This window comes from Helicoverpa zea, chromosome 8 (genome assembly GCF_022581195.2).
Source record: "Helicoverpa zea isolate HzStark_Cry1AcR chromosome 8, ilHelZeax1.1, whole genome shotgun sequence".
Classification (NCBI taxonomy): domain Eukaryota; kingdom Metazoa; phylum Arthropoda; class Insecta; order Lepidoptera; family Noctuidae; genus Helicoverpa; species Helicoverpa zea.
In genome coordinates, this window is record NC_061459.1 from 7,354,597 (window position 1) to 7,381,501 (window position 26,905).

Below are 26,905 nucleotides of genomic sequence, written 5' to 3' on the forward strand. Positions count from 1 at the left end.
CGTTATTAGGTTAGTACCGCTGAACTGAGGCTCTGTTGCGGTTTCCTCGAAACGTTAATTAATCTGCGGCTTTCATTCGCTAGGAATGCAAAGTCTTTTCACGTTTTTTTTTACATCCGATTAATATTTGACTGACGCAAATATGATCGGGTTTCAGATAAATTCATTCATTGGAAAACTGGAAAACGATATACATACGCTACTTGGAATATTTCGAAAGTGTTTTGTATCGGAAAAAGGTGTTATTGTGTTCATGTGATACATTATATAAGATTCGTTTTTACTAAGTAGAGCATATTTTTAGGAATAAAGTCTGCAATGATCTGAAGCATAAACGTAACCTTTAGTATCCATCGACGTAACTTTCAATGTTGCATCCATTCCAGAGTTACTGTAAACAAGTACGTTACAACTTCATGAGTTTAAGGCGATAAATGTTAATCATGTAAGATTATGATCCCAAGCTCGGACGGTGGTTAATTTACTAAGTTTGTACACGAGTATGCAAAGTGAAACTTAAGAAGGTCAGCTAGCGATGCAGTTTTAATACGGAGGCGGTGTACGGCTCATAATTCACATGCCTGTCTTGCTCCCTATTGGCCTGACGCTTATTTTATACGTGACGCGGAACCGCAATCCTTGTTACAACACTATTTCTAATATCTTTTATTTATAGAACGACGTATGCTGAGATTGCTAGATGTTTTATATATGGCTTGCGTTTTAAAATCTAAGCGGATGAGAATATTAAACTTCGGCATAGAATGGAAATATTGTCTGTGTTGCACACAAGCAGTTATGTATTCAATATTTTACACTAACTGGCAAGTTACCATACTCTTTATGAAAAATTCTTTGCTTCATATACCTTACAGACCTTTGAAGTAGATATTAAACAATAACCAATTAGACCATGAATTAAATTAAAATGATATCTATTACTAAACTAGAAAGCAACTATCAAGAGCTTTCGCATGTATCCTGCCAGTATTATTTCTGCCATAGAGTAGGTACTACAGTCGCCTAGCTATATTTATGTACTGCCCAATGATATGCGGCAATGCATGCGGCCCATCACACGCGTGTCATCGGCTTAATGTTACTATCCGGTAATGATTAATAGGATGGACTATCACATACCTACACCGAGAATGACCGCTCACTCTAAATTAAATGTAAATATCTCTACATAACGATTTACTGGCAAGAAAATACTTTTTGAAATTTGTAAGACAAAGATTGTACGAAGACATTTGTATTTTAATTATCATTTTTTTAAAATCAATTTAAAAAAAAGGAAGTCCCTTATTTTCCTATTTCCCAAAAATCAGGAGCTCCTCAATTCGGGTGTTTTTTTTTATGCTGTAGGTATTTAATTATAATCAAACGTGGCCGGTTACATTTGCTATAATTTTTATTAAAAAAACTGTTTTATGTCATGCAGTATCTTACAAAATAATAATTGATCTTCGATATTTGAACCAAGAAACAATGAGTTCAATTCCACAAGGGGTGTTTGATGGCCCGTGAAAACAACGAAGGTGAGAGCTAAACATAAAATTCCTGAAGGGTTTAATTGCTATCTGGGTTTTACACCTGGCCTCAGCGATAGATAACTTGACCTTAATAATTCCCAGTTTAACAGTCACTACGTAAGTACTTTACTAACATTTTTAGCTGTTGGGTAAACGGTTGGAGTATTTGATGATAGCGGTAGATGACTGTGCTAGTTTGTGGTTGCTGAAGAATTATTATTTTGAAGTTTGTCGTCGTAAATATACTAAATGCTGTGGCTTTAGTCATTATTAATTTTATTTTTCTCGTTTCACAAAACACTTTTGATAAATTATGATTATATCAATTGCTTAGGCTAAGCGTACAGCTCCTTTTTCCACAAGTCCATAAAGAAAAGGTTTTTTTTTATTCTGATTGATTTTTTGAGCTAATAATTTCGTTAAAATATAATCAGTTCTCGTAGTTTAATTTCTCTTAGATATTAAAGATAACCTATCTATTCATTAGGACTCTAGGTACAGACCAGTACGAAGTTTATTCTACGGAATAGAACCTTCAACAAACTTCACCTTTGCTCTTAGGAACTGTTTACAAATGTATTACTTACTCCGAATTAGATACCTAGTTTATGAGTTACTCCATTTACTGGAACTGTTGTAAAGTAAATGAATTAAGTTATAATAATTGTTATGTGATAAAATATGCAACATTTCAAGATGAAACGTAAAACATTACAAAATCTGAGTGCCAGAAAAGTAGCTTATCATAACAAGTGAAGAACTTTTCACAATTTGCGCACTTAAAAAGTACATTAATAAACCTGAATTTATCACGAATCGTCACTCCCACGTTTCGTGAAAAGTAATAAATTTAAAAAAGGTCCAATAATACCGTCACAATAAGAGTAAATATTGAATAAAAACAGAGCAGACGCTTGTCTATGAAGGGAAGCGGCGTATTTATTAACGCTGTGAGCTGCGACACAGGCGGGTAAACACCAGCCTACTTTATATTAAACCGAGCGGTCCATCAGACGCCGGCGACGTACCGAGAGGAGACGGCCCTCATTAATTAATGTTTAATTAATCGCTCGATACAAAAAGTAATCAGTAAACACGAGCAAATAGAATTAAGATGGAAATCTAATGAGCGGCTAATTTAATAAAGGCGCTTTGTACTTTCAAGAATAATGAAGATCGAATTAAGATTCTTTCGTTTTATTTTTATATTGTATTTGGTTTCTTTTCTGTAATCGACATCTGGTAAGACACGGTGACAAGTAGTTTTATTTTTAAACATGGCAACATTATAAAAAATCACAAGGTTGATTTGAATTCTTCGTCCTTTTAAGTAGATTAAAATAGTATGTGATCACTAAGATTCTCAGATTGAAATAACAATAACGCCCATAGCGCGTCTTTGTTGAGTAAGTATTTTGTAAGCAATATCCTCAAAATAAAGTTTCGCAGTGTAACAAAGAAAAACCATTTCAAAATTAAATTCTAATGACTACAAAATATGTTAATTTAATTAAAGTTACCGACCAGCCATAGACATAGATGAATTCCTAACAGAAACTTTGCCAAAGAAATTTTATTAAATCTCAATAATGTCTAAACAATTCGTATCTCTGTGGAATGTCGGCGAATCTATAATGAAACCGCCTCTGTTTATTCTGTCGATACGAAATGAGAAATGAGTGCAGTAAACCTTAACAATTGCTTGCCTTAAACACAATGCTTACTTCGTATTTACATTAAGCGAAAACTCGTTAGATTCATCTCTAATCCTTGTCGAGAAATATCTATGTACATAATGAAAATGTATATTAAACTATTTTTACTTCATACTATCGGTATGAGTTGTCACATTTACCAAGTAGGTAAGTTTATTCACGAAATAAGGAAAAGAACTAGGTAATAATTTATTAATCTTGTGTGGTATCTGGCCGAAAAAAGGGCATCTCTTATATTAAAATTTTCTGAAAATAATTCACCTTGGGAATTTATTATTTATATGAAAATATTCATTATGTGTATCGGATTTACGAAAATGTGGGTGGACCGATATTCGACCAAATTAATATAACACCTTACGCTTCGCGTTCAATCTCGTCGCAGATATTCTTCCTCGGTATTATCTTTCACGGATTAGTGTTCTGTTATTATGTTCATTAACATTAATGATGACCATTAGTCCAAAATGCCATTACAACATTATCTTCTCATGAATATAATAATAAGCCTAGGTGTTCAAGTATCTGCCGGGGCTGCGGGTTGTTCGAAAGAGATACCGCGGCCCTGGTACATAAAAGGCCTATGACGGAACACGACGATTTTAGTCAGTAAGAGTCTGACACTCCCTCACCGCTGCTAACCCACAGCGGGAGGGGTCATTTGATGATTTTACGTCGATAAAAAAAAAAAAGGTGTTCAAGTATCTGTTGATAGCACCGAATATCGATTGGTATTGCAATATAATTGAGTGTCGCGTTCAGTTCGCTTGATGCAACAATTAAATTGTATTTTAAATTGTCGGTGGGAAGCCGAACTGAAGCTTGTACAAATTAAGTCAATACGAGAAATGATGTTGGAAGGCGCGGAAAGCGGGCGACACCGCGGCACAATCCACTGGATTAGGGCTCCAACACGCACGCCCTCTGGCGCAAACTTCCTATTTATGTAGGGTCGCTAACCAAACGACTTGTAGGCTCTTTATTACAGTTGTTCTTTTCCGTTCACGACGCTGTAACTGCTTTGATAAAATATCGTGTCGATTTCTTTTGTTTGAACAAGGGCTTATGTTTCAGCGGGCAGTGGTAGATCTCAAATTAACGAGTGCTAAACTTTTTTGGATTGTAAATCGTTTTTCATTCTTAGGGTGGAGGGTTTATTTCTTTTCTTGAAAACCCCGTAACGTTTGTTATAAATTAATATATACTCAGATATTATATAGGTATCATTGTACCTTGTTAGACTTCAGATTTGCCTACCGTATTACGTAGGTATTATCGATATTACTTGGAATGTTCTTTTATAACGGTTTCCTTTATTGTCTGCAGATGTGGTGACAAGATGTTATGAGCACGTCGAGGATGGAGCGGCCAGGTCGGCGGGCTAAGGCCGGCTCGCTGAGCGGGCTGTCGGGCGGGCTGCCGAGCGCTCCGAGCGGCGCGAGCGGGGTCCGTCGCCAGCGCTCCTTGGAGTGGGGCGGCGACAGGTACAGCAGCAGCGACGACGACCGCCCCCCGCAGCCCCCACCCCTCGCCGACAGGGTGTTCGCCTCACTCCTCGCTCAGGCCACACAACAGTTCGACAGTAAGTTTTGCATGTAATTAATCTCTGATATTGAATGTCAGCCGAGTATGAGTCTGGCAGATTAAAAATGGAATTTATATCCCTGCGGATCATGTGTTGTGTTTTTGTATTCACGCTGTTTATTACGTGTAAATAAAAATGCCAGTTGGAAGTATAATGAAATTTCTGTAGAATTTGCCTCCAATTTCCGATTGCATTTTGGCGTGGTCGCTTTCTGGTCGCATACCGCACATTTACAACTGAAACTAAAATGCATTTTTGATATTCAAAATATATAAAGTAATGTAGCTCAAAGTCCGTATTCAAATAACATAAGAATGAATTACAGCTTACATTTGTTGTACATGTACAGTTTTACCACATTTAGGCTTGGGTTCAAATACCTACACTCAAACTTATGACCTACGATTGTTAGTTCTAGTGGCTATAGCAAAGTGGGATCAGCTTGGAATTTGTTATTCAGCAAGTGACACGGCCGAAGGTCCGTGCTGAGCCCTAACAAGTGGGATCATTAGTGGGGCTTGCAGGGGCAGTGGAGGGAAGGCGGAGTGCACGGGGGCACGGGATCACGGCAATTGATAGGGGAGCGCCCTGCGGTGAGCTTATGAGGAAAACTTTACACGTAAACCCAGCGCAGCCTCCGCTCCGTCCGTCTGTGACACAAACTAAGGATTTAATGAAGTCATACAGATGCACAGCGGAGTTTTCCTTTGCTCTCCAAATACTTTAGACTCTAATTCTTTGGACTTATTTTTAGACTCATTTGGGGATTAAATACAGTAAAGCCATCTACGTATATAGGGTTTACGGATCAATTTATTGAATCACAATCAAGTCACGTGTACAAACAACTTAACGTGACAACAAAGTTGTGTTGGGAATCGAATACAAGCATATAGACAAGACGCTCCATCGCTGCAGCATTTGGAGATAGAAACAAAGTTGGGTAGAAGTCAAGTGCGGAAAGTAAGTTTCTTGATCGAAGACCGATGTTGCTTGGCCCTTTACCTGCAATTGTTTGTTACTTTACAAACATACTTACACTGTAAAGTTGGGTGAATTCAATAATTATTGTTAAGAGGGATTTTTTGAAAAAAAAAAAAAACCGTGTGTATTAATTCAACCGAATGCTATTGAGGGCAAGAATCAATGGGTCATTAGTCAGACTCTTCAGGTACGTATTGTAACATTGTAAATAGCTCTTATAATGTCACGCACGAATCCTGCACATCGATTGCTACAGAATAGAAAGGATTAACAAAGCTTCAGTCATGATAATAACCCTTGTGAAACGGTTCACATGTGTATCGATCCGTAGAACCTTACAGGCTAAACAATAGAGGTGCTTTTTGAATGGCTCTGCATCGATAAAGGTTTAGATCGAGCTTATGACGAAAATTCGTGTGTCGCCCCGATGAGAATAAATGCTAGTCGTTGGTCCAAGCTTTGTATTGATTTGAATGTTATGTAACCTTAGCTTGGACAACGTTTACGTACAATAAAACATTTATTTATATAAATGAAGGTTTCGTTATAGAAACATTTGTAAACATTAGGGCCTACTGCATGTGATCCGTGCGGGATTAGGCGTAAGTACCTCGTAGTTCTACACGAATTATTCCTCTCTATTACATTTTATTGTTTCAGCTACATTGTTCTTTATCTTCATACAGTTAAACTGTTTTGTTAAACATTAAAAATACAAGATTGAAAGTTCAAATAATAATAAACACCATTTGATTTTCTATGAAATCCATACCTATGCGAAATTCCGCACATAATAGTTTCCTTAATAAGGAAGAACTCCCTCATGTAAATAGAACATGAACTCCGTACATTAGTTTTGAGCTGCTACATAATACAAGTTGGAAGCTCAGCAAGGTAGTTTAGTACACAAACAGGCACACTAAACTACCAATACTAAATCTTGTGTTAGTTTAACGTTGTTTCATATTTCCGCGGCATGCGCGACTATATTTACCTAACAGGGCGTACAACATTATCATAAAGGAATATTATAAAGGTTCATGTTATTGCGGCTTAGATATTGCCTTTACCTTACTTCATATTACATAAAGACATAGATAGCGTTATCTTTTTGGCCTCCTTCTAGGCTGCTTTATTTAGAGGAATCCTTTAATGTTTTCTTCCAATACTGATCTTTATCAACTGTTCTGTGACTACAAGTTATCTTGGTAGGTACTACTGGTTTTCTTTGAAAATGATTTAGCTTCTCATTTTCTTTGAATAAATAATATATTATTCAATATTAATTTGTTGATATCATTACGATCACGGAAAGAGATGAAGACTAATCAAACTTTGAATTAAGATGATTAAATAACTTAGTGATTCAAAAATGATAACGTTAATTACTAAAATAAACACAGATTAATGTTGACTTGTTGAGCTATTGGATTGTTAACTTTCGTTCACTTTTATGAGATAAAAAGTACTTGTTTGATCCCGTCTAGACTCATCCGCTTGTAATAACCCAGAGGAAGTCGTTTTCTGCAAAAAACTGAGACAGATTTTATTTTTAATCGTGGCTGTTAATAATTCTGCGAGTAAATCTCCGACAAAGTTTGCCTAAGGAGGTTGTATAGATCCTGTAAACCTAAACAAAACAGTTCATAAAGGAACAAGTAATTGAAATTGAGATTTCTAGTTATAGCAATTGTGACGATTTATTTTTCTTTTCTGTGTACGCCAGTACTAAATTAAAAGTATTATTAATTGAGCGTGTGTAGGAAACAGACTCTCGTACCTCCTTCTCAATAAACATCGAAGCATCAAGTGGGCACCAATTCAATAAGATTTTATTAAATTCCCGATGACAAGCGTTTTATTGGAAAAATAATGCTATTGGAGATTTGAGACTAGATACGTTAAATATTGTACGAGTTTTATTTTGATATGAAGAGACGTTTTATAGAATGATGGAGATAATATGCGCAGTACGTAGTACATTTTATTGAATAAATCTTATAAAAGTATCTTTCTCCTTCAATAAACTTTATATCATGTTTTGTGAAATATTTCGTGATTTTCAATTAAATGAGAAGAGCTTTTTTTACAGATTACGGAATGTATGAAGCAATTTTAATAAAAATAATATGTTTACATAATAAGTAAATATAAAATTGAGAAAATGTTTGTATAGTCTGGTAAATAGGCGCAGGATTACTGTACTGACTTCTTCACTGACTTGACTCGGTGTTTTGCTCCAAATACAAATTCCTGTAAACAAAAGAAAATCTTCAGACGAATAACATTTATATTGTCAACGCACATAGAATTTGTATTGTATGGACACTCGCGTTAAGTATTCATCGGGAGCTCAATAGTCACGAGAGTATCGGGTAAACATGACTACATATCTTTGCATCGAACTGCTGAACGGAACGTAAAGGCACCGGTATCACGTGTAAACTGCATGGCAATAATGTCGGGTGCTCATATGGGGTGTAAATATGCACTTAATTGGATGATGCCGTATAACGCTCGTACGTATAACGGCCCGTATGCTACATATTAGTTTCGACAATTGCCGGTCTGTTGATAAAGCGTCATGTTCGAGAGCTACGGGCACGGCTGCTACTATTTAGCGATCAATGTGTGCTCTCGATGCCAATGAGAACTTGCCACGTCTGATTAATTAGCGGTTATGAATAATTATAACGGGTCATTCAAAATTAGAACGCCGCATTAGGGTACCAGTGCTAGCCTACAGGTGAACTTCACATGACTTATTGTCCGTGATCCTTTAGAAGGGTGAAACCGTCGTCGCTGAAAAATGGACATACCGAAAATGGAATTTACGAAAAAATCAAAAAGATATAAAGCATAAATGAGTGTACAAAAGTAAGATTTATGATCAAATGATATGATCGAGAGGCCCTTTCAAATTTTACGTTCAAAATTTACAAATAGCATTAACAGCGCATATTTCAATTGTTTCACAAAATAACCAATGCTTGTCACATTTTTACGTTAAAATATGTAAAGCCACAGATTTTTTTCGCATTTACTGTACAGAAAATATTGATGCGAAATGAATGGCCAATTTTGTCATTTTAGTTCTTGTTTTTTTAACACGCTTATATTTTAGCTTCACTTGTAACTATGAATGTAAGAAAATCTTGGAATCCTAATTTGGCCCACTTCTCGGTCTTCGATTAGGATGTAATTTTGCACACGCTCTGAGTTTTGACGACAATACCTGACAAGCGTGTTTTTTTAGTTTTTTTTTTTACAATTAATATTTAATGTTAGGGATAGTGTCTGCATCTAATTAAAAACGATACATATTCCCTATTAGTGACAGATCTTATTAAAAAATAATTGTTAATGTTCTTGTGCTGTAAATATCTCACTAACATAATATTAATACTCTAGGAACCTTTTTCTTAACTATTCACCATCAACCACTACTCACCAACGATATCGACAGGTATTTTATAAAGATTTAAAATTGTAACATACCTGATTACACTGACATAGTTGATTTTTCTATTGATCGAAGTAAATACTCGTAAATAAAGAAATGGAAGTGACAAAAATGTGCGTATTGGTACAATAGTAGTCCTTCAAACCTGATTGTTCATTCGATCATACAAATGCACGTACACGTTCATTTAACTCTTTGTTCATTGTGTTGCCCTCTATTGTTCACGTACTTTTAATAGACCATGAAATAAAATACAATTTACCTGTTACAATTCAAGGCAAAAAGAAAGAATTTAACCATTTCCAGTATATCCAGTTGAATATAAAGATTAGCTCATAAGTAGATCCAATATATAAAAAATATATTCACCCACCTGTAATTTTCATCTCCGTAGCACCCAGTCCATACAAACAGTTCAATACTCCTATTAAGTAAACATTTTCCATAAGTCCGTTCTATGAGAATTTCAAATTTGTTTTGTTCAGAGGAAATCTTTTATTTATAACTAACGTTGAGTACGAAGTTTAGTATCCATCTCCGATATGAGATTCATATGAGAGTGAATAATTTACGCTGCAGTGTAGTGCGAGTTCCTGAGGTCCGCTCTGACATGCAAATGGCGGCTTTTTAGGCTGTTACCAGCATTACCTTTGCGATGGGCACTAATGTGATTAGTCTCGCCGCGTGATGGCATTTGCAGAGCTTTAATGCACGGCTACGTCGCATCATAAATGCGTTTTCCGAATTTGGTAATCGATGTGTCTGTCTACCGCCACTGCCAGTGATGGGTTAATTGCTGTTCCAGAATACCCATTGTATTACACAAATAACAAATATAACGTTATATTTTCGTTCATTTTTTTCGAAATGGCGCGTTAAAATTAATAACGATAACAAATTGCTATGTGTGCCGCGTCGCAAAAAAAGATTTACAACATGTTTCATTTATGAGTTCTAATTTTATGCTGATTTGGGGATGAAAAAATAATATAAACTTGAAATATACTAGATAGGCATTTTTCATGCGCAATCAAGCGTTTTCGTATATTTCGGGTTGAACGATTTTGTAAAGAGCTTTGCAAATATGTGAAACCCATTCATAGCGAGAAAGGTTACAAGAGGACTATGTAAGACGATTTGAATAATATTAATTAAATTAGTAAGTAGATAGAGGAGCGACGGGCTCGAGAATTCTTAAGAAGCAGTCAAGGGCGAGTGAGACTAGGCACGACCAACTTTCAGTCTGCGAGACTAGTGCTCCGTCGAGTGTGCCTACATTTACATACTTGCGCCTATTATATATATTGATGTACACATACAACTATAAATAAGTTTTATGACGTATCTACTTTTATTTATAAATGTCACGAAGTTATGTTCTCGATTTAGCAGTATTGTAATAAATAAAGGCTCACACTTCTCTTTTTTGTATAGTCCAATAACATAACATTTTGACGGCCTAGAAAGGGCTTTGGGCCCATGGCCATTAGTTCATGCTCAATAGCAGAATGTACGGCTTCAAATAACTTATGTATTCTGATGATAAGATATATTTTTAGAATACCTATTTTTACTACGCTGCCGTTTTGTAATAATACTCTACCTAAAATTAACCTGAGTAAACAGGATTGTTGCTTATAGTTCCAAACTTTCTTGTTTAAAACTGTAGCATTTTATAGATAACACTTATCGTTAACGAGTTCTTTAGCGAAACTGGAGCAAGCAGCAGCTACTGAAAAGATTAGTTTTATAAACGGAGAAAAAACTGACTCAATAGTGGTTACGAAGCCGAGTAGTGCAAAACAACGTAAATGTACCCAAGTAAAATTGTATTTTCAAGAGATTTACTCGCCGTAACCACCGAGTACACAGAGTATTATAAAGAAATAATCAAAATCTTTCCACTTGCTGTCTTCAGAAAGATGATTGCCTACGTTATACGAAACTTTGACGACTTATTCTCAATCTTCATTGAATATTAAAATGCGAAATAGCTCGCGTACCTTCGTGTAATGTTAGTCGAGATTGGAAACCATAAGGCGTCTGGTAGTTTCCATTTCATTTCGTATTTTTCTCCTTACACAAACGGTATCGGCGGTGTTATTAGAGGCAAGCCCAGTAAGTACGCAATATCTCCGGCCGCGCTCCACAAGAATCCTCGCCGAGGCTATGCCCCGTTATTGCATGGAAATTCTTCGGCGTGCAACTTCATTGAGCGACTCTCTTTTGTATAAAGGTTTCCGCGCAATGTTCCACGGTTATTGTTTTTCAAAAGCGAGGGAGGCACCTGATATTACCTTCCCTGAATCACAAGCAGTTAGGTTTATTCAATTAAGCTTGTGTACGCGACCTTTGTGAGGCGCAGGTATGCCGCTCAAGTGTAAGTAAGACAATAACAACATTGTGCCTCTATGTGCTCAATGGAATAGCCATTCGTTGTCGCTGACTTATAAACGTTTTGCTTATGTTTCTCATAGTTTTTAAAGCTTTGTTAATTGTTTGGTGGAAATATTTTTCACCATCACTGTATTATTTCGGTTTGAGTACAAAATTAATTCTTTGTTTCGACCTTATTTTATTACATATCTAGATACGATTGTTTTAAATTAAAAGGCTTGTTAAGATTTTAATTTTTGTTATTTAATGATAAGGCAGATTCATCTTATAGAAAATCCACTTACATTTAGGCTCATATCCTACTGTCAGTCAATTGTGTAAAAGGTGTGTCTGATTTACAACAGCTCATAATATCACCTATAAATCTATTCTATAATGTAATGCTATATTTTGTGTGATAACACGATCCGCCCATACAGTTACAGGGAAGCCGATATCTTTGTAAGCTTAAAGGAAATTCGGTGGAATTGTGATAAATGTTTGCTTCGTGACAGGTAGCTTTGTACAGGAGGTGGCATAGCATATTGACATGTCGCTTGAACGGAACCTCACCATAAACATAGTGAATCAACCTAACCAATTGATTGATTACTTTAAAAGCTTTTTTGATGTGTCACATGATGAGCAGAGTTATTATGTGAAATAAGTACTTGTGACGACTTATGTGTACGTTATGAATGTTGATTTTTAAAGGAAAATATGATTAGTTAATGTGAATTTGGTAGGCATATAGGTACATAGGGCTTGTCATTAGTTTATTTGGTTCGTATACACAATATTCATAATTAAATTAGTTTTTATTATAAGGAGGACGTGTTTGGACTTCAATAGTAGTTATTCACAAAGAGTATACAAATTAGTAACATTAGTCCTCTTTATAATGAAACTAATTTTATTTTGAATAATAAAATTAGGTAATATTACTAAATATACATGTAAAAGCTATAAAGGGTTACTTTGACTATTTTTTGAGTGCAAGAGAGCTACTACTGAAAATGGAGATCATATGTCTATAAACTTAAGTCTTTAAAGGCTAGTAAAACACAACTTTAATCCTCTATTTATAAAGTTAAAATCAAATGGAGGGACGATAAAACACACATGAACTAAAGTATTGACGTAACGAGAGACAATGACACGCTATCATCAACAGCGATTGCTCCGAGTCCGTATCTAATGAAAGCGCGCCACCCTCATCAAACAGGGATTTATGTGGCTTCACGAATTAAACTAGCAGTCGTTGCACTGCGACTGACGACAGCCACGACCGTGCGATTGTCGCGCGACTCCACTATAATCCGACATGCGGGCGCTTATCAGCACACCGGCCAGATAAGCGCGACCTTCGACTAATTTCATCGACTGATGTTCGCTACGAATTAGCACTTTTATTCCCTTTGAAGTGACCGTTGGGGCTTACCTACCAATCTACAACTATGTCGACCCAATCCCTCTATCTATTTCAACGAATTCAAATCTCAAACAATAGCCATCAACTAAGCTTTTATCCTATTATAAAATGTGGGCTTACAAAATTCGCTACTTTAATAGCAATTATCTATTTTTATAGTGAAGACCAATATTTGCAGAGTTCAAGCACGAACGTAAATACACGAAGAATAAGAAATTAAAAGAAAAGAGCTCTCGAGAATATGCGTCGAGAGAAATCCTATAAATCTCGTAGAGTTCAATTGCAGGGTAAATACTTTCTTGATAGTTCTCACTAAATGCAATTTACCCTTGAGAGCGGACTTCAGCTTTCTTAAGTATACTACAAAAAAATAAGTGTGTCAATATTGTAACAACTTTGAAACAATAAAATACACAGTTCCCTGTAATAGGGCAGTTGCAGCGATTTTTGTTATTTTCTAAATCTTTTGCATTGTTCCTTTATGATATTCAAAACGACGGTGAAAATGTTCGGAATAACTCAACTCCTAAGTGTATAAATATCCAAAATTATTCCCTTTATCATTCAAAAATAATTCATCTACTTAACTTTTTCTTTTATGCTAAAATTCTTTGAAGTTGAGGAAAGCTCCCAAAAAGTAATTTTATTAATTACGAGTCAGGAATTCAACAAAGTTCCAAGCCGAGAGGTCCTTTTCTTTCACGAAGCGATCCATTATCTTATGAAGATTTAGAAATTCCTGCGGTGAGCGTCTCGCTCGTCGCGTCCGCCCCGGTGTCCCCCACAGACAGCGGTTGTAAGAGCAAAAAACGAGCATTCTTCTACAACTTTTATTAAATCATGCATAAAATACGTATGTGTATTACGTACTAATATAACTCGCACTACGCAAAAAATATACAACAATGTTAATTCAGGAATTTCCTTATACTGTAAAATTCAAGCACGCATGAGGCTGCCAAAAGTTAATAAATACATTTAGGAATTCACATTAATATGTTAGAACAAAGGCCGCAAAACGCAGTGTACATATTTCGTCGAAAGGTTCGGCCAGTTGCCGGCAAGCGGCGCGGTGAGGCGCTTTAAGGAAACAAAGGGTAGAGGGTCGCCCTGACTGCCCCACGGCCATTTTCTCTGTAAATGTTGCCGTACCTCTCTTTGTCGTTTTGTTCGTCGGGAGGTCACGAGAGGGCGCCATATACAAGCTCATTTACCCTCTTTACCAGAAAACTCGTAGTTGACTCCATGAAACCGCACGACTGGCGGGAACAGGTAAGTAACTTTAACGGGTCATTAACATTGCATTATGTTTTATTTGCGAACTCGATCATTACATTAATGAGACACTCACACGTGCTAAAGTTACTTCGTTTGCTTGTTGACTGACGAATTAATGTATGTTCAGTTTCAAAGCATCCGATCGAAACAAAAAGTAGGCTGCTGCAAAATTTATTCCAATAGATTAGTAATTAAATCTTTTCGAAGTCGTATTTGTACCTTTTATTTACAATGTAGACAGATATAGCTTGTGCAAACCAGACACATTTCTATTTGTTTGAGCAAACAACAACATTGCATAGGAATTATTAGTTTATACTCTCACAATACATGCATTTATGGATGTTGTATGTCGTAGCAGACTGCTGAAGGGACTGTGTGCGACGGAAAAGTCTCATCGATTGCAGAAATACACTGCGAGGGTGGAAACACACGTCGACTTGCAGAGACGTCGTGCTTACGCATGCATAGCTAAGCAAGCAGATCTGTGCTCATCGTAACCTGCGATGCGCTTACATGTCGAACCGTGACAGCTGAATGCGCACTAAACCTAATTAGTGTTTTCGCTCCAAATGTGTCACAACATAGCGTAATGATGATCGAGTATACCAATCCAACAATAGCATGTATTCATGCTATTGTAGATATCTTAACTGTAAGTAATGAATATTAGGCGCGGAGTAGCGATCTAATTGGTTATTCTGTTTAGTAACCCAACGAGGTTGATTGAATATTTTACAAGATTGCCTGGCGGACAGGCGGCCGGATTTGTCAAGATACATATTTAATTATCACTCAAGTTATAGTATTCAAGAGAATACTTAGTTCAGATGACATAAATAGGGACTAAAATAATCCTGGCAAAAATCCTCTTGACATTTCCATTTTTTGGAAAGTCTTGAATTGTTTTCAGACAAATAACTTCCTCTAGCTTAAATGAGCCTTTTAAATAATAAGTAGCGAATTGTCACGAACACTTACAGAAAGGTTTTGTCTTGGCGCTCGGTTTTAGATTTGGACAAATTTCTTATACCCCGAAGGTATACGAACAACAGCGTCGAGACCGTCGACACCATCTAATTCTAATTATTGTGTCTAAAATAAAAAATAAACTTTATATAAAAAGTATTGACTTCTGACCATGGACCTTCTTTTAAGTCCGGTTCACGTTATCCGCACTTCCCTACCTCTTCGCTAGATAAGTTCTTGTTTAACTCATTACGTATGATTAAGACTGTACTATGTTATAGGTTACTATGAAAGTCTTTAGTTTTCGAGTTGGAAACACAAAGTACACAGGTCCTAGTACTAGCACTAAGTACTCGGGCATGAACAAAACTAGTGTTGTTTCCAGCAAGTTTTCACCCAGTTACTGAAGTGGATGATAGTTATCTATGTATGTAGTCTATTTACTGCAAGTAAGTCTATTAAAATCTAGGGTGCAATATTTATTCCAATGTTGTGATGTAGAGTTTCTTTTTACGAAGGATACAATATTTTCAACCGTTTGAAATATATTTTTTTTCATAAGAATCTTTGTTTTAACTTTAGCAGGCAAATTCGCCTTTACAAAGCTACATGTAACTCAACAGCAGAGCCTTCAAAATCTTCTTGAATTGCACGTTTCACTGATTACAGTTTCGAACTATTCCAAATATCTGTAATGTTCATTTGACTCGGAGATTTAGGGACTCCGTTAGAATTGACGCGGCACATCAAAGGTGCCTACAGGCGTCCAAATATCGCATCCAATCCAATCTGCAGCAAGATTAATTGAACTACCGGTCAGATTCGCAAAATAGGTGTGAAATTGAGACGGCTATAGATGTCTCTACGGCCGTTGTGTATGACGAATAGAAAGGATTATTTGTCTGTCATGTACAAATTAAAATGATTGGAAAATTTAACAGAAAGTAGTAAAGCTGTTTGCTCCTTTTTGATTTATTATGCACTGACAAGTTCATGCTGAATTGTAATTGCACGCGACAAACCTTTGCATAATTTCTTATCTGTTTTTATTGAAAAGCTTATAAGCGGGTGTGCGAGCGCGTACGTCGCGTGTGGGTATAGAATATTTCAATAATCCCCATAGGTTTGCGACGCGATGAGCGGCTCGCACGTGCCTCGGATTACGAGTAATTGATGGTCCCCGTGTCTAATCTCTGCACTTTGCTCTCGGCCCCACATTCTATTTAAAAAAGTATATTTTCCAAGTACCTACATTTGTTTTTGTAACTAGTTTTCGCCCTCCGAATTGAGATTTATTTTTTATTTCAGAATTACCCATTGCTTTTCAGAACTTGTCGAAACGATTTTGCTTTTAATACAAACATGTAGGTTCACTTTTATTACATATGTATTCACATTTTACGGTAACAGCATCGTTATTTGAGATAAGCGTAATATTGGGTGCGCAATTTTGTGAATAGGGTGGCAGATATATTTATACGGTTAATTCGGTTTTAGTTTAGTTTTAGTATTTAATTGAATTTAGTGAGCATAATTCAATTTCTAATAAATTAATTGACACACTTGCAGAAGTGCCTTAAATCGCTTATGCAGTCTGAAGGGTTGTATATTTTTTCGTCTAAAAGCTGAAATTTGTGTAGCATTAATTCGTTAATCTCGTAATTTAGCCGGAGCGCTCCTCAGTCGACGGCGGCGAACAATTCGCGTGAGCTCCTTATCTGCAGATATTTAAATTCCTGCCTGAGCCTCAAAATAGTTCAAATTAAATGGAGCTTGTAAATTAAGTGTTGCTATCACGCAATCCCGGGGAAATAGCTCTAAGTGGTTTCAGTACGATCTAATATTTTATCTGGCTCGACTTAATGGCTAAGTTAAATAATCTAGACAACATTCTAGCGATATGTAAACAGATGAAGTTACTGGAACTTGGGATCCAAATTAATTCGTCGATGGCTTGATTAAATATCTACACTAATTTAAGTGATCCCGAACCAGACAGATTTATTAGCTGAGTATTGAATTAATTAAGACTAAAACCTTAGTTATGTCATATCTGTCTAGAGAATTAATTGCAACAGAAAAAAGCACTTATTAATACTACGAGCGTAGACGGAAAAAAGTTTTCTTTCTTTTGAAAATGGCATTGTAAGCCAAATCATGTTCGGAATTCATTTGAAAACTGTAATTCAGTATGACTATAGATAAAATATTACATCACCTTCACTAAGCTACCCCTTCATGTTCAAAACGTTTACTCCACACATCAAAGGTTTCCACGTCAAGAGTTACCTATACTGTTTGCGGTTACGAGTATTCCTTGTGGGATAAAACATAACTCTTCCATACGTAATGTATAATTTTGTCTGCGATTATATTGCCGAAAACAAAAATAGGTATGATGAGAACCGACAGACGGTAGCGGGGTGGGAACGGCGCGCGGGGGCTGCGGCGGCGGCCCGCGATCACTCTCAGGGGCAAACAGCGACGATTGAATGTGAAAATTTAATTCAGGTCATTTTCATCGCTGGAGTAAAGGAATCTATTATTTTTCCCCAAAGAAGACTATTACTCAGCTAACATTTTTTAAATACCTATGAATTTCATAGCGGCGGGATCCCCGTTTATTTATGCAGTTCACGTCAGCTCCAGTGCTCTCGGGGTTCTTCAAGGCTACTACTATTTGTTAATGTTATCACAACCACTGGCTGTTATGCGGGAACTTTTTATTTTTCTTCAAGTTTACACGGAGATCTTTAGAAAGTTTCTACAAAAAACAATGCGTGCATTATCCATGTTCTAAAAGTACAAGTCTGGTGAGAATGCGCAGACACCAGGCTGACTCGACTTTGAAAAATGCTAATTTTGAGAAAGGCTGGCTGCTGAACCTTCCACCGGCAGCATTTAAATGCAACCTAACTTGTCAAACTTTGGCGGCTTACAAATGAACGCTGCTCGCAGGTCTCAGCTTGAATAATTCCAGATCTGGAATAAAATATCTCTTCCATTCCTTTACTTACCTATAATATCGGCTGTACTTCTTAGTGATTTGGCAGAACATAACGTAATAATGGAATAATAAAAACCTATTTATTTTCTTTGACCTCTATGTTTACGTACATCGAAGTAATACATATGTTGGTATTCCCAGTCGCAACAATGAAGGCAGCTTGGTAATACTTGAAGTATATTTTATTATGAATTCATATTTACAAGCTCAATGCCTACGCGGAGACGTTTAATAAGTCAGCCGTCGACGGCTACAAGGTATCTCTCTTCGATTAAATTAGTCGATTAAATTTTCATATTCAATCTTGAGTTGTTTACTAAAGGGAAGCATCGCATCTCTGAACCAGATATCTTGCTCTTCAAATTTATACCTTAAGGTTTAGAAGATAAGGGTGATAATATGCTAGGAATTGAGGAACCTAACAGTTAAATATTCATACGATCTATGATAAGAAAAAAACAGTTGAACCTCGCAAATATTGCCTGCATTTCTGATCGGTTGGGAAAGATTGCGTATGGTTCGATCTTTTTCATAATTTTAATACCTATGGGTATTATTTAACTGGTGTTAAATAGGCAAAAAATCAATAGAAGTCCTTATTTACTTTATGATAGGGTTAATAATTAAAATGGACTTGATACGACTTTAATATAATGGTTGTGTTCCGGTGGTAATCGCAAGCTCAATCATGTATCACAGAGCATTATGACATTATGTAAGCGACGCCGGATGTTTCAGAGTTTCAGTTCAGTCAACAGTATTAGTGACGCAGTTATCAGTAATCCTTCAATTCACGTGAATATGGTTTAACTATTCACTTTCGAAAGCTACCTAAATCACAGGACGATATCTGAATACAAATTTCTATGATAAGTACTACATTCTAAACACAACTATGAGCTAGGGTATGATCTCCTAGCTTCCATCAGAAATAAAACGTCAATTCGTATCACAATAACTGCTTGTATTCACTTTTAAAACACAAGTTTTTATAACAATCGTAAGAAAACATAGTTTATCAGTCAACGAAGAAAGCGAGCGCTCTATCTGTCAAAATCTTCCTAGGGTTGTCATCACGGTGGCAGCAGTGTTGCCCGTATAAAATAAAAGGATCTAACATTCGGCCTTCCTGACCTTAGTTTGTCCTCAAACTATACCCATAAATAAGTTTGATTCTAGTTGCCCATTCCAAAAGTAGCTTCCTATGGAGAAGAACGGGCAAGAAACTCCATGGTTACTCTTTTTAAAACATAATATGTATAACATTTGGTATGTATTGATACATACGATAATAACATAAAAAAAAAGAAATGCTTACAATATTTTATGGCTGACTTTGACTACTCTGAGAAAGTTATACAATGTAAGTTGAACTAGCCACGTATTGGCCACTAAACAACTTTCCAAGAAGTCGGATTTAACACAATTACTCTAATTTATTCAAACTCAAACTCATTTTTTTTCAAGTAGTCCTATAAAAGCTCTTTCGAAACGTCAAAGTTAGGTGCACGGTTCCAAAGAGTTGGTCTCATAGAGAGGAACCGGAAAGAAACTCCATGGACACTCTTTTTAAAAGAAAATAAAATTAATTACATATTTCATACAGTTTTCTATCTAGTCCTGAGAATGTTATACAATACAAATTGAGCTAAAAAATGTATTAATAAATTATACAAAATAATTTTAGTGCAATTTTTACTAGAAAAATAATTTATACAATTCAAAGAAAATATATGTATACTGGGTAATCAAGTTTTCAAACAGATCTGATATTAATCTTTTTATATTCTACATTTGTTACCATATCTTCTCATAGCTTCACAGGCCAAGCACTCTCACTTGCCACCTGCTTCTCTTTACTGTTGCAGAGGCCAAGCACTCTCACTTGCCACCTGCTTCTCTTTATTGTTGCAGAGGCCAAGCACTCTCACTTGCCACCTGCCTCTCTTTACTGTTGCAGAGGCCAAGCACTCTCACTTGCCACCTGCCTCTCTTTACTGTTGCAGAGGCCAAGCACTCTCACTTGCCACCTGCCTCTCTTTACTGTTGCAGAGGCCAAGCATTCTCACTTGCCACCTGCCTCTCTTTACTGTTGCAGAGGCCAAGCACTCTCACTTGCCACCTGCCTCTCTTTACTGTTGCAGAGGCCAAGCACTCTCACTTGCCACCTGCCTCTCTTTACTGTTGCAGAGGCCAAGCACTCTCACTTGCCACCTGCCTCTCTTTACTGTTGCAGAGGCCAAGCACTCTCACTTGCCACCTGCCTCTCTTTATTGTTGCAGAGGCCAAGCACTCTCACTTGCCACCTGCCTCTCTTTACTGTTGCAGAGGCCAAGCACTCTCACTTGCCACCTGCTTTCCAGCCATCTGTAACAAATCGTCAACAATATAATTGCAAAACTCTCACTACGATAAACAATTTCTTCGAATATTTTAATTTCATTTCATTTTGAATCCAAATTGTGACTTGTGTACCATTGCCATTTTAACAAATGGGCAACCATATACTTGTACAAATTCTTACTACGGTAAACAACTTCACGTCTAGTATTTGGACTTGTATACTTTATCAAAACATTCAAGTTTAACAGAGTAAGTTAATCTTACTATCACTGTGACTGCAGCGAGGAATTCACTCCCATTTGGAGCTATCTACGCCTTCCAGTCATGTTTAACAAATTGACATCAAGATCCTTCTATCAAGTCTCTCGACTTATGTACCTTATCAATACATTCAAATTGAACCATTACAAGTCAACATCAACATATTGGCATATATATACTTATATAATATCCTATTTCAATAACTAACTTGTTTTATATCTAGTCTCTGGATTTATAATCTTTATAAATACATTCAAATTCAACCATTATAAGTCAACATCAACATATTGGCATCAATATACTTATATAATTTCCTATTTCAATAACCAACTTGTTTTATATCTAGTCTCTGGATTTATATTCTTTATAAATACATTCAAATTCAACCATTATAAGTCAACATTAACATATTGGCATCAATATACTTATATAATTTCCTATTTCAATAACCAACTTGTTTTATATCTAGTCTCTGGATTTATAATCTTTATAAATACATTCAAATTCAACCATTATAAGTCAACATCAACATATTGGCATCAATATACTTATATAATTTCCTATTTCAATAACCAACTTGTTTTATATCTAGTCTCTGGATTTATATTCTTTATAAATACATTCAAATTCAACCATTATAAGTCAACATCAACATATTGGCATCAATATACTTAGATCATTTATCTATTTCAATAATCGACTTGTTTTATGTCCAGTCTCTGGATTTATATTCTTTATAAATACATTCAAATTCAAGCAGTACAAGTCAAAACCATCAAATCATTTATATAGTTCCCCATCAAATAAACACTTCCTTATATCCAGACTCGGACTTATCTAGGTACCTTATCAATACATTCAAATTTCAATATTACAAGTCAATATCAACATATCGACGACAAGAATCCTTTATATCCAGTCTCTGGATTTGTGTATCTCATTCAAATTCAAGCAGTACAAGTCAACATCACCATATTGGCATCAAGATACTAATATCATTTCTTATTTCAATAGAAAACTTCTATTATACAAAGTCTCTGAACTTCTATTCCTTATTAACACATTCAAATTCATCAATATCATAATTCAAAGTGCAAATCAATATTTACACATTGCTTCCGCTTATATAATTTCACATTACAGTAAACAACTTCTTTCTATCCAGTACCTGAACTACAGTACATTAACAATACAATATACAATTTCTTAATATCTAGCCTTAGATTCATAAACTGGGACACTACACTTGTATTGATCTTCAATACAATATAAACTTTCTCAATATCTAGCGTCAGATGTTTATACTTCATCATTATCAATTTCTTAATATCTAGCCTCAGATTCATAAACTTAATCATTACACATGTATTGATCTTCAATACAACATACAATTTCTTAATATCCTCTTAGATTTATATACTTCATCATTACGCTTGTATCAATCTTCAATACAATGTACAATTGCTTAATATCCTGTCTTAGATTTATATACTTCATCATTACGCTTGTAACGATCTTCAATACAATATACAATTTATTTTTAAGGACGAAAAATTGAGAGTTATGAGAAATATATACAGCTTTTTAAGTGTGCTTTATAAATATTGATTAATAATATTATCAAGAGTGGCTTCTTACATAAAACCGTCCTTACACAATTCCTTCCGTGTAAAACAGTATTAAATTCAGAATCATAAATGACTTTCGTAATTATCAATATCATCAAACTGGTCAATATACAAATCTCAATTTATTACATCTTCTATCTCTACAATATATATGTATACATATTTTATCTTGTTTATTTTTCATTAATCATCAATATGATCAAGGTAGCTATTAAACATTCTTTAGTCAGTTTCTTTGCCCATCTCTTATTTATATTCGTTATCTCACAACTAGTACAATATATCTTGTCTAATCAATATTTAATTCTTTATAAGCATTCCAGTTGCTTGTTTTTAATAATTAACAACATAATAAAACGAGAAATGTACAAATAATTACATTTTTTTTTTGTCCATCTCTTATTTGTATTAGAGCAATGCCTATGGTTAAACTAAATCATTACATGTTTTCTATTATTATTATTTAACAACACAATCAAACTCAATCAGACCACTACAAGTTACAATTGTTACAACATTACAATGTTTCTGTTAATCCCTTATTGTAGTGGTTAAAAAATATCAATACATAAATCCACTTTCTTCCTCAAGTCGTTTGTTTTCAGCAACAAACAATAGAACCAGCTAAAACAGTACAGAGTGCATACCTTCAAACCTCTCAATTTTCTCAAAAGTTCATTTATCTAGTCTTGTTTTAATAACTCAACAATATAACCAAACTGAAATAGAATAGAATTGAATGAATCTTTCAATTTATTTCACATTACAATACAGAGGCTCATAAGAATTAATAACAAATAATTAATGTAAAAATTTTATAAATCTTTAATTTATTCATTGAATTTTGTTCGTCTGGTATTGTTTTATTAATTAACAATTCATTAAAATCACTACACTTCTCAATGCAAACTTTTCTTTTTAGTTAATACCATTTAATCAAATTATATTATATTTCATTTAATTATGTAAAGTGTGAGTGGAAAAGCCTTCTGCTCCTTCGAAACTATATCCCTGATGAGGGATACGAAAGCAGAATTGAAGGCGGTGCTGTAGTAACAATTTCAATACAAACAAAGTGACAAAAAAAAAGTTGCCTTAAAGTATTGCCTTCTTTAGCTGTGCCCTAACAGGGCCTATAATGGTACCTACCTAGTTTTAAGCCTCTTCAACATCAATTGTAACATTATTGAATGCAAATAAATATATACATGAATATAAACATAACCAGATGCCATCATCTTTAAACATAAGTTCCAATAACCATATAAATTGTTCTTTATTTTTATCAGTCAGTTTATTCAATTAATGGTTCAAAACTAATAAATACTAAGCAATGCTCCTTCTTAGTTGTTGACTGTAAAACACTTGTGGTTGAACTTACTGACTTGTTAAGGATTGTTGACACCCCACTGAATTCACTCCTCTGATCCTCCACAATCTTGGTTCCTATTTTATAAGTGGTCAGAATAGACTCACAACATCAATCAAGAAAATCATCATAAACTGTACATGTAATTTTCTGTGAGAGAAGGTCCAACATACAACATGTGCACATGAAATTTAAACTCAGAATAAAATGTCTAACCTCCCAGGAAATTACAAGATTTCCTATCATAATGAGAGTACCTATATTTTTGTGTTTAGAATATTTGATATGAATATTATCAGGTATGCATAAGAGAGTTTAGAGAGAAGTGTTAACTTGTATTGTTACCATCCATAAAAGTTCAGTCCAGTTTATCTATATGTTTTACTGAGTGCCCTGGTATGCATTCGACTTTTTAATGGGCTAGGACAGAATACTTATTGATTGTCTAATCATTTATTCTTTAACCATCTTACATACTTCTTTTTCAGCATAGTATAACGCATTCTGATGGTATGGCTCCTGTGTAGTATCAAACAATTTTATGTCTAACTAATGTTGTTTCGTTCCAACTCAGACCTATCTCTTATTGATGCAATCGCCATATTCATTTATTAAATTAATAATAATAAACTGCTTTCCGTTCAGATTTCAAAGCCGAAATTTGATAATTTTATATTTATTTGATTCTAGTGTACATATCTTTAAGCACTTCAGGTTATTTTGAATGGTCGAGGAAACCAGATTGGTCTCAGCATCAAGTGGTGGATTCCAAATTAAAATGAAATCTTTCAAAAAGAACATATCTAATCCGGCTCCTCGGATTACTGACACTACTGAGTTATATTTTCTTCTGATTAATTGACAATACTGAGTTATATTTATTTATTATGCTTCAGTCTGTAAAATTCTTTAAGTAAATAATATCCTTAATGTGTTACAGTCCTATAATGTACCTGTTAGCTGTAATGTCATCCAACATTCAGATAGAATAGGCAGTTTAACTTTTTCTAGGTGAGGCAATTTACAGTTAATAATATGGAAAAGATCATTTAAAAAGATTACCATTTTTATAATTTTCACTTTAAGATAAAACATGCATCTTTAAAATAATAACAGGCAATGATATTTGCTTGGAATGAAGTTTTACTTAACAATGATGTATTTATTTATTTATACACAACCTTACATCTACCAGACTTCTTAGTTGTTGACCAGACCATCTTACAGGACTTGCTTAATGCGGCAGATGGGTTCTTATTAATTTATTCTAGACTAAACTAAAAAAACACATACATAACAAATCAACTGTATGTATTGGCAGAACCAACATATTGGTAAAACATACTTACTGTCTGAAACATACTGGCTTGAAGCAATTAGTTTCATATAGTTACTTTATTAATAAAAACCAGTTTAGTGTTTATAGTACTTTAAAGTATTTGATTATCCATTATTAATACCTGTTATCACCGCTTGGGATGTACTTAGAATAGTCAAGAGCTGTGTCCAACGGTTTTTGTTGGTTGTCAATTAACCAATTTATTTTCTACTTCTATTTGTAAGTGATTATGATTATTTCAATTTTAATTAATGTTTTATTGGCTTTACAACGTGAAGATCCTATTGATATATCCTATTTACTTATTTTTGTAGGTACTTCCTTTGTCTATTTCAGTAATGTATGTAAATAATGCATTAACACCAAATTGTTTGGCCATCATCCCCATGAATTATGCAATTAGCTTTACTTGCTTTATTTACTCTTTTCCCGTAAATATTTTATGTATTCAATGTGTACCAAAAATAACACCATACATAATTACTCAGGATAGAAATGTTTACCTCAGACTATCTGCTATGTTCCCAGCTGGTTTATGGATGTCTAATTAAATATATTGTTATACATTTACCCACCTTAGAAATGCATGAATCGTGCATGGATCAATAGCAAGCTCTATTTACATCCATGTAAAACTGCACTTATATTTGGAATGGCATCCATTATGTACAATAAAATATCTATAACTTAGAAAAAACTCAGTACCGAAGCTCTGAAATGTCGGCTCAAATAGTTTTTAGTATTTAGAGCTAAATGTTTCTGGCTTTATATTTGTGTGCCATGACAAGTGGCAAACATGTTTTAAGCACATACCTTTAATAATTGTAATATTATTCTACATGCATGCACCTGCGTGTGTATGCATGTATACACATGTTTGGGCCATTAAATTGTTGTTTTCTATTCCATGGATTAAATTGGAATGCAAAAAAAAAATATTATGCTTATGTACTTATACCTGATTGTCCAATGTCTCGGGTACCTGGTACAATGTTTCATCACGGCGGAGGTGTCTAATCGCCATCAGGCGTAGTGTGTGTCGAGCAGTAATCTACACACAAGAATCTTGTCTGATCGTCGTCATTATTGGCTCCACAAGTCTTTCGCAGTTATAATCTCATCCGATTGTAGACATTCAGTTTTACTCTTCAATACCATCAGTGTTCACGAGCGCTGAAGTGGAGGAACGCTGATGATAATACTGTTGACCATGTCGCTTTGTTTTCCTTGAGTAGAAAAGTCCTTGATGCATTATTGCGGTTGAGCAATCAGTGCTGTGGTCATCTCGTCTTCGTATAGAAGTGTTTCGCATGGTGTGGCGTGATCATTAATTTTATTGTATTCGGAGCATTCGCGCCCCATTGGTAACTAGGCGTTTTCTGTTCTTCCCGCTTCTGATATGAGCTAGGGTATGATCTCCTAGCTTCCATCAGAAATAAAACGTCAATTCGTATCACAATAACTGCTTGTATTCACTTTTAAAACACAAGTTTTTATAACAATCGTAAGAAAACATAGTTTATCAGTCAACGAAGAAAGCGAGCGCTCTATCTGTCAAAATCTTCCTAGGGTTGTCATCACGGTGGCAGCAGTGTTGCCCGTATAAAATAAAAGGATCTAA

At 35.1% G+C, this 26,905-nt stretch overlaps 1 protein-coding gene and 1 long non-coding RNA gene across 2 annotated transcripts in view; one reads left to right on the top strand and one right to left on the bottom strand.

The window, feature by feature from the left end:
• Positions 1-4,594: 4,594 nt before the first annotated feature.
• Positions 4,595-26,905, top strand: part of LOC124632618 — a 31,701-nt gene continuing 9,390 nt past the window's right edge. Inside the window, exon 1 of the mRNA XM_047167512.1 lies at positions 4,595-4,832. Coding sequence (XP_047023468.1) covers positions 4,595-4,832 — 238 coding nt within the window. The remainder of the gene's footprint in view (positions 4,833-26,905) is intronic.
• On the bottom strand, positions 20,026-26,900 carry LOC124632553. Its single transcript, XR_006984640.1, has 2 exons — positions 26,243-26,900; positions 20,026-20,711 (listed from the first exon to the last, which is right to left on the bottom strand). It is a non-coding gene; the product is annotated as an uncharacterized LOC124632553 (long non-coding RNA).